General features: G+C 37.6%; 1 protein-coding gene across 1 annotated transcript; it reads right to left on the bottom strand.

The window, feature by feature from the left end:
• Positions 1 to 609: 609 nt before the first annotated feature.
• LOC126914366 (uncharacterized) lies at positions 610 to 2,972 on the bottom strand. The gene is made up of 2 exons (XM_050718199.1): positions 2,843 to 2,972; positions 610 to 1,915 (listed from the first exon to the last, which is right to left on the bottom strand). Exons 1-2 carry the CDS (start codon positions 2,961 to 2,963, stop codon positions 1,599 to 1,601), a joined length of 438 nt encoding a protein of 145 aa, XP_050574156.1. The 5' UTR covers positions 2,964 to 2,972; the 3' UTR covers positions 610 to 1,598.
• Between the last annotated feature and the right edge of the window lie 6,163 nt (positions 2,973 to 9,135).

Genomic DNA, 9,135 nt, shown 5'->3' with positions numbered 1-9,135 from the left:
ATAGTTAATAAATAATTTCTAATTAGCCGGTTTGCACGTTCGTGTTTTCGCGTTTAGCATGGCAACTAATTAATTAAGGAAACTCTCCTATATCTCACGCATCCTAACCGGCCGCGAGTCCTCCGGAAGATAAAGAAACGAGGAAAGAAAAACAAAACGCCGAAGGAAAATAGAGACAGGCAAGAAAACAAAACGAATTAGAAAAGCTTTAGTGGCCATTGTCCGAGCTGGTGAAAGCGAACCGTTTCCAGATTTGATCTCCGATTAGCCTTGGCACGATTCGATGGATATCAACGCGCGTGTTCCCTCTCCTCTATGCCATTTTATCTCGTCACATCACTAGAAAAAAAAAGAAAAAAGAGAAAAAAGAAGAAAAAAAATACAGCGAGGCAGCAGAAGAGTCAAGAGAATAGAAACGCAGGATAGGAGCGTCGGCCCCCGCGGTTTTCTTATTTCCATGAAAATCGCTCGCGCCGATCCCGACGACAATGCCATTCCGGTGTTTTAAATGCAAATCCGCGAAAGGAAAAACCGTAAGGGCATTATAATTTATATTACTACATGTGGCAGCGGCACTTCCGGCGAGAGAGCATAGGCGCAGTTCCGGTCAGCTCGGCCTGGAGATCCTACATCGCCAGATTATGAGCCCATGCCGCTTTTACAATGGATCGTCTGCCCTGACTCATACGTCAGCCAGAATAATTTCGTTGCCATACGCGTATACACACGTGTAACCCAGGCAGTGTCGTTGTCGACGGAGCTAAAAAAAAGCAGATATATATCGTACGATCTCTCCTACTCGAGTAAAAGTTCCTGGCACGTGTTCTCGATGCTCCCGATAGATTCACAGAGCGTCTTCGATGATTGATGTAAGAAAGAAGCTTTCTGTGGCTTCGTTGTGCGATCGAGGATAGATCGTTGGATTTTTGATAGACATTTTTCGATATTTTTACGAATTCAGGATTCACGGTTCTTTCATTAAATTCAATTATTAATTGTCTTGCGGTTAGACTTTCGAGTTTCTTCGTGGTTAACGATCGAGGAAGACGGTGTTTATATTTTAAACTTTTCGATGGGTTTTATGTGTTTCACTAGGTTCGTTGGAATTTTTATCCGCTTGATCGTTTAGATATTTTTATCAGCTGTTTTTTTTAATGATGTATCAAGAAACGAGCTACACGTGTCAAGGATTTTTTAGACGTTTCGAAACTTCGATTTGATTATTGGAAACTTCATTTATTTAATATCTGCAATGTATCCGTTTGTCGGATGGTCTAAAGATATTTTTGCAAATCGACGATTCTTCGGTGGTAAATCGTGTTAGGTTTAATTTTATTTAGAACCTCGGAATTATGTATATTTATTCAGACCAATTAAAATTCATCTGTGAATTATCCTTTCTACTTTCTCTTGTTTTTTAACATTTTTAAATCTCTTTTTGTTTAATTCTTCTTATTACTTCGTAGTTATTTCCTCGTCAGTTTTAATCAAGTTTATTTTACAACTTGCTCATACCAAGGAATAAATTCTTTTTATAAAAATAAACTCATACTTGACATTTTTAACAACCTTTATAATCCTAGGATGAAAAATTGTATCTAAACAATAAATTGACCATTTTTTATAAAGTCTACGATCTTCTGCACGGTGTTCTGGAATCTGGCGAAGTTTATTTTGGCTTCCTCCGAGGATGTCGATTTGTAAATGGCAGTGGTGTAGGCGGCTGTCAATTCGGTGACCAATCTTTGTGCTCTTTTGGCGGCGGCTTCGATCGAACCTGACGGCGTTTTGATGCTGTGCGCTGTCCTTACGATTTCCTCTTTGATGAGCTTCACTAGCTGCTCGTCGTCCTTCCTGCTCGACGTCTCCGTGGAAATAATATGAAAAATCTGTCTGATGGCCTCGTCCGCTATACCTGAAATAAAAGCTTCTTGAAACAACGAATGATTCGATTTCCCTTTGTATTGATTTCCCTCGTGCAGCTTTAAAATTCGCCGAAGTAACCTTTGATTCTCTCGCTTTATTCTTCTCAAGTTACTTTGATTTATTGTTTAGAAAATTTAGCAAGGAGGAACTTTTGCCAGTTTGATATTTTATCGTTTCTTGAAATATTTGGTATTCAACCTTGAATAAATTAATTCTAATGAGATTCAACCTACAAAATTAGTGAAAGCTACACTGTATACGCTACTGATGAAAAGATATTTGTACAAATCTGCTCAGTCTATTTTTGAATTATTACCTTCGCAGAATTTGACAATTTAGAAGACAAAATCACTTTACGGTTTTAATAAAAAATATAGCAAAGTAAAAAACATATCTATTGATATATTTCACTAGAATCGAGGAAATTACAGCAGATTTTTTTTAGTCAATAATGTATATAAAATATTGATCGCACTTATTTTTCAAAAATACCGAAAAATTCATTGCAAAAATTCTCTGACAAAGAAATAGCTATTGCAACTTTTCACTGATTCGAAACCATTTGAAACTTCTTCAATAGAAATTTCATATTTCACGATTTTAACATCCAAGAATTTTAATCTCAATATCGTACAACTTCAATTTCCCTGTCAATCTTAATACTATTCTATCAATATTATTCTTAATTTTGAAAAACAATTCCACTCCTCTATTTCTAATTCTATATTTCTTATTTCTTTAGAAACACGTTAAGAAGACATCTCCAAGTAGTTAACCTTTCAAAAATTCCCAATATATTCCAAATATACACAATAAAAAAAGAATCGAAAGATCTTTACAAATCAGCGAAATTTCTCTTATCGTTAACTTTACGAAAGAATCTGATGGATTATCGAGGAAAGAATATTTCGTTCACCTGGTGTCGCTACCTTGCCCTCGATCGATCTACGTGGATCAATCCCGCTGGATCGCGGTACGCTGCAAGTTGCAAGAACGATCGTGATCGTTGCGAGCTTTGCCATCCTTGAACGTTCCATCGGTCGAAACTGCGGGTCGTACGACATTCGATTTTCTCTTTTTATACTTACAGCTAGCCACGTTGTGGTTCGTGTGCATCGTCGTATGATGTAAATTGTAATTTCTCGTTCGTTGTCGGAACCGATTATTACGAACGATCCCGATGAGTGTCATTAAAAGGAAAAGACAGAAGGGAAAGTGGAGCAACGTGACGTAGGAAAGTATATTGTTTCGCGGTTTACTTTGATTTTCATGGTGATCCATGGAGGGAGAAGAAGCTACTATACCGGGGAAAATTGCAGCCACGTGAAAGCGCCAAAGCGGTTTGTAACAATCTACGTCGAAATTGCTATACGTTTTGGATGCTACGAATTGGATTTTAATGAGAATTTAATTGAGACTGATATTTATAGATTTTAGTGAGAATAACGTTTTGCCTTTGAGTTAAAATTCTTTTTATATCTGTGGCTAAGGATCTTAATTTAGGATTGTTAGTTTTGTTAAAGTATAATTTTTACTAATAATATAATATTTTTACTAATTAAAATGAAGCGATCTTCGATACAATTTAGATAGAATATTATTTTAATAATGTAATTCTAAATAAAGATTAAAGATGCAGAAACAATCTTCGAACAAAAGAATTGCGAACAACTTTAAAAAACAAAGAATAATCTTACTCTATTGTGTCATTTAAGTAAACCCAGCAAAATAACCTGAATCAGAATTTAATGCCACAATTACCAGACTCATCAAAACGATGGACTCCAGATTCGTTGATCTTCGAGCTGAAAATTAAAAGCGAAATGGTGGCTTCAAATTCTATCGCGTTTCTTACTGCAACCTCCTGTGATATCTCGTTTTAGTTTCTCTCTTTCAAATTAGGAAATAAAATTTGCACAAAATTCTTACGAAGTTTTTAAGATATTTCCAACGATTCATTTTAGATTTTTTCCTCCAAAAATTGTGACATGAAATTTGTGTCGAGTTATTTTTATATAATGTAATTGTGTGAAGATTCTACAATGTTTCGAACTTTCCTCGGTTAGGACAACGGGCTCAACAGGTCGTCGGTTCCCCCTCGAAAAACGCAGAACCAGTGCCGATGCTAGCCGGCGGTAAAAGTGCGTGAACATAGGGAGGGAGTGCATCCAGCCATGATTCCTCTTCACCGATTTTTACCCCCTTCCTGTCCCCTGTATACCATACTCCCCCATTGAAACGGCGGCTCGATGGCTCGCGATTAAAGTCTGCAGTGGTTTCCAGAATTTGTGTTTCGCAAAGGACGATCACTTTCACCAACGACGATACACTATGGACTATACCCGAAACCATTTTATATACTTTGATTTATCTGTTTTGTACTTACCATTGCACGGTTGAAAGTACGTGTTTCTTCAAATTAGTTATAGAATATTTCAATTGTATATTTGAAATGTCGTTTGACAACGTTTGAGATGTTTGACAATTTTTCGGTGCAAGCTAGGAAATTTTCTGCTAGATTTTTATTGAGCAATAATTTCACAGATCCTATGGCTATTTCTTTTTATGTAACGATTTCAATGAATATTGTGATTTTCATTTAACAGTAATTTAGATATATCATGGTAGCTGTTCCTGCACAATGTACATCTATGTGATCTAATTATTTCTATAATATTAGGTTGTCCGAAAAGTTTCTTTCGTTTTATGAGGAAATAATAGACGCACAACGTTCTTTGTTTTATATTATTTTGTCGAATTACGTACGGTCATTTTGCTTCGTTGAGATAAACACCGTGACATTTTACAGACTTGGTTTCATGTTTGTATGAAGGTGCACTGTGGTAAAAAACACGTTTGAGAAAGAAAGACACTTTTCGGACAACCTAATACAAGACGTGTGATAGAAATTCCAAGCAACTTGGAGATGACTGCGGATATTTATATACTTGTGTCAGATTCAGAAAATTGAAATATACGGAAATATAGAAAATGCACGTGACATACAAAAGTATCGAAAATATCCGAAGTACACTACTATTTGATAATATCTAACGAAATAACGAATCGAATCTGTATTTGTTCTAACAAATCCATTTCACGTTTCCCTAGAAATTCTCATCGAACTTACGGCAGAGAAATTACAGCGAGTGCAGTAAAAATTTAATCTAAGAATGTAATTTAAACTGTTTATACACAATTTCCAGTTTTATACCAGTTTCGTAATAATATCGGCTACTATTCGAAGAATCAGTTGCATCCAAAAGATTTACCACACGAGCATAAAAAATACCGCCATAGAGGGAAAAAAGAGATTGCACGTGGAAGGCCGAGCGAAGAAACGCAATTTGCACGATCATTTTCCTCGATAAAGGCATCGAAACGTTGATTTCACCGCGTTTGCCTTGTAATTTCCAACTTTTCGACTCGGTTTGCGCAACGAGACTCGCCTCCTCGTACGAGACACAAGAGTGTCCACGGCTGGGAAAACGCGATACAGTGTCCGATTAGCGTTTGCTGTCGCAATGTCTCGGCTAGGAAAAGCTGCACGCGAAAGGAGACGCCGCAGGATGTCGGGATAATACACATTATAGGCCGGCCATTATTACGCAGGAGCTCCCTGGCTCTTTCTACATGCGCAACGCCGAGCCGGAAGGCCGACTCCCGCGTGTCTGCTTTTCCTGCATGAATGAAATGTAATTTAAGCTTACTCAAGTACCCGTATTTCCATTCATCCCACATTCGCGTGTTGAAGACTCCTACGTTTGATCGCCATGGGGGATGCACTCGCTCACTGAAATCTGTCGGAGTTTTCGTTTGGAAAACCTACGCTCCATCTTCGATTTAAATTTTTAGCCGATTTTACGTTAGATTAGATTTCTATCAATTTTAAGACAGGAGGTTCGATATCTTTTTTTATATTGTGAGGTGCTCCGTGTATTTTAGAATTTTTATAGGTCGAAGTACAATTTGGTTGTGAAAAGTTGAAGCTTTATAGAAGATAGGAAGCTTGGAAACATTTTTATTTTCTGCCACGCTTGACGTATTTTACAATATTTCTCCGACGAAACACGGCTTAGTTTATGATTATTTGTCGAAGTTTCGCTCGATGTACACCGCGATTGATTTAGAATTTTAACGAGTTAAGAAAGTAGAATTTATTGGTTTTAGGTTGAAGTTTCGTGAGAAACAGGAAGCTTAATCTATTTTGTCCAATCTTCGCAGTATTTTTCAATTTCTGATAATAGAATACATCTCGGTTTATATACATTTTCCACGTACAGTTCGTGGAAGTTACATGTTATTCTATATCGTACAATGAATTTGTTTCCAACAGAGTAATATTTACTTACATGAAGATATACATCTCCGTCTAAGAAGAATATCTCTCAAAGACGAATAAAATAAAAATACAAATCGTCTCGTCCATAAAGAAATACCGCCATCCTCGAGAAACTTTACTTCCGGGACCCGATCCACTTCGTGTCTCACGCACCGAACTCTCGTTTCTCGAGGAGCAGATCGAGGAAGAAAGGGGTCTAACAAAGAAAGAAAGAAAGCAACGAAGAAAAAGAAAAAGAAGTAGCGAAGGAAGGGGGAATGAGAAAATCGGCGCACGAGTACCTCGACAGACGGGGTCAAGCCGACTTCGGTGGAAAAGAATGGCAGCGTTTAAACGGGGCTTAAAGTCATCGCGGACGTAATCGGCCTTGTCGATCTTCGGTGGCCCTCTCCGGTGCCATAATCCCGCACCGAGAAGCGGCGTCCATTCAGCGGCTCTCCACACAGCCCGATTGGCATTGATCATTGTGTCTCACACGATCGGCTCATAATAGGCCACGTCGTTTCCATCGTTCCCCGTTGCTGATACGAGAATAAAGAGTCTCGATCTTTTCGGCCTCGTTTCTCCTTTACTCTCGTGCTTCTCCTCCTCCCCATTTTTGTATCTTTGTACGTGTGTACTCTTGCGAGTGTGATCGTGAGGACCTGGAACATCGACAGAGTATTCTCCAAAGAGCGTCATCCCGAGTCTTGCAACGGGGGTGTCGCTGATAAGATCGTGATCGATGGTACGAGAGATCGATATTTCGTTTGTTCGGTTTCGGCTGGAGAAATCGAGGATTTTTCTGGTTCTGGCCTCGTCTGGCTTTTCTCGTATAATAATTTAACAGCTAGTAATATCGGTGAATCAACAAGTGACAAACTAAGAATGCAGAGGAGGAATATGACAGATACATTTCTCCTTTCTTTATGGGGGAGAAATTATAAAACGTACAGTAGCAAGTAGTTCTGTGTTATCAAAATTGTTCTTTCGGTTATTTTACCCATTTTGGTTTTGACACTTATTTATTAGATACGTGTGATTCCATTAAAATATTGTTTGTTCCAATAGTCACAGCTTTGATTGCTATTAAACTTTGTCGTCTATATAGTCGAATCCAACGGTTTCTTCTCGCTTATGGTCTTTCGTTTTTAGTCATAAAGTGACATGTAAATGGGAAGATTAACAGAAATGTACCGATCATGTTTTTCCCCTGTGATTTTCAAATATACAGTGCGTTATAGATTTCTGTTGCATAAACAGTTTCTTATAAATTTTACAGTTTCACGTGAAATAGAACGATCAATTTGTATAATTTGCAAAATTCGATCATAAATTGTTATTTCGTTACCAAACTTGTTACTGGAATAAGGAGGAATTTATTGACACTGGTAACTTGACTGACTCGTGCCTTGTAAAATATCTCTGATAATTAATTCAATCGTGAAAGATGATTTTGGTGTTGGAATTTTGGGAAAGTCGAAGTAGATTGTGCGACGGAATTGCAGGCTCTCGACCATTCCGTACAAAGGATTTGTTCTCTATCTTCATTTTCTTTTCTGTGAGAGCCGTTTTTTATTCCTTAGTAACTTTGGGTATCAGGTTTGTGGAATCTGAGAATGTTGGTTAAGTTTTTTTTCGAGTTAATTAATTGAGTCGCGTCTCTGATTTTGATCGATAATGATCAGACGCCGGCAGTTCGATCCCGTTCTGTGAGAGAACAAAGATTTCTATATCTAGGTAATCCCAGCTGCTTTCGATTCACCGTGAAGCGAGCAAAAAGGCCAGTGACTCAGCTCTGTAAAGAGAAATCAGGCGACAAATCGATCGCCGGACTTAATCCTACGGTTTCGTCCACCTGCCTCTCAAATCTATTTTCTATGCTATCCTTACATTGGCCGAGAAATCCTTCTGACAATCTTTTACAATAGTTACGTCAATTACAAATCAATACTTAAATTGCACACAACAGCAGAAACTTTGTTAATGATTTCTTTTTACAAGTATATAAATAAATAGGGAATAATTGAGAAGAACAATAACAGAGAATAATTGTTAATTTTTTTTCCAAAGAAACAAAGCATCACTTTAGCATCTTCAATTACCGAGTACGTTCGAAATTTTTCTAAACAAGGTATTTATCATAATTTTTATATGCGTATCTGTAATTATGTGGCGGAAGATTTACGTGTAATTGCAGTAAATCATCAACTCGTGGACATCGACAGAGTATTCTCCAAAGAGCGTCATCCCGAGTCTTGCAACGAGGGTGTCGCTGATAAGATCGTGATCGGTGGTACGAGAGATCTATATTTTGTTTGTTCGGTTTCGGCTGGAGAAATCGAGGATTTTTCTGATTCTGGCCTCGTCTGGCTTTTCTCGTATAATAATTCAACAGCTAGCAATATCGGCGAATCAACAAGTGACAAACTAAGATCGTGATCAAAGTTTTTATAGAACCGGTTCAAATTCAAAAATAAATCTGAATGTAGATTTTTTACAAAGATCCTATCGTGTTGCGATTCTAGCTCCCAATTATAATACTATACGGAATGCATTATAATTTAAAAGGTTTAGAAATCTGACAATATTCGTTCGATTGTGCAATTTCGTCAATTTCAAAATATTGAATGGAATAAGTGAGAGATCGATTACCTGATACGGAGATATCAGTTTCGTAGAAGTTTCAGAAATGTCGCTATTTAGTGAACAATAACTATACCACCATAGGTGGCCAGCAGTGAAATAATTTTACAAATTTCATGGCTCCTTTTTCTAGTGGGAGGTCTTGGTAGTTTTTTGTGACGATTAACCCAGTATCGTTGAAACCCATGCCGAATTTCGTCTTCCTGTCCCACTATTTCGAATTAACTCAGCAAAATCCCGTT

Source organism: Bombus affinis, chromosome 3 (genome assembly GCF_024516045.1).
Source record: "Bombus affinis isolate iyBomAffi1 chromosome 3, iyBomAffi1.2, whole genome shotgun sequence".
Lineage (NCBI taxonomy): Eukaryota > Metazoa > Arthropoda > Insecta > Hymenoptera > Apidae > Bombus > Bombus affinis.
Note: the sequence above shows the minus strand (reverse complement) of the source record. Positions and strands in the feature narration are given on the sequence as shown.

Coding starts and splice junctions, on each gene's coding strand:
- LOC126914366 (XM_050718199.1), bottom strand. CDS start 2,963: ATGGAACGTTCAAGGATGGCAAAGCTCGCAACGATCACGATCGTTCTT. Junction 1,916..2,842: donor GGGCAAGGTAGCGACACCAG/GTGAACGAAATA, acceptor CTTTTATTTCAG/GTATAGCGGACGAGGCCATC.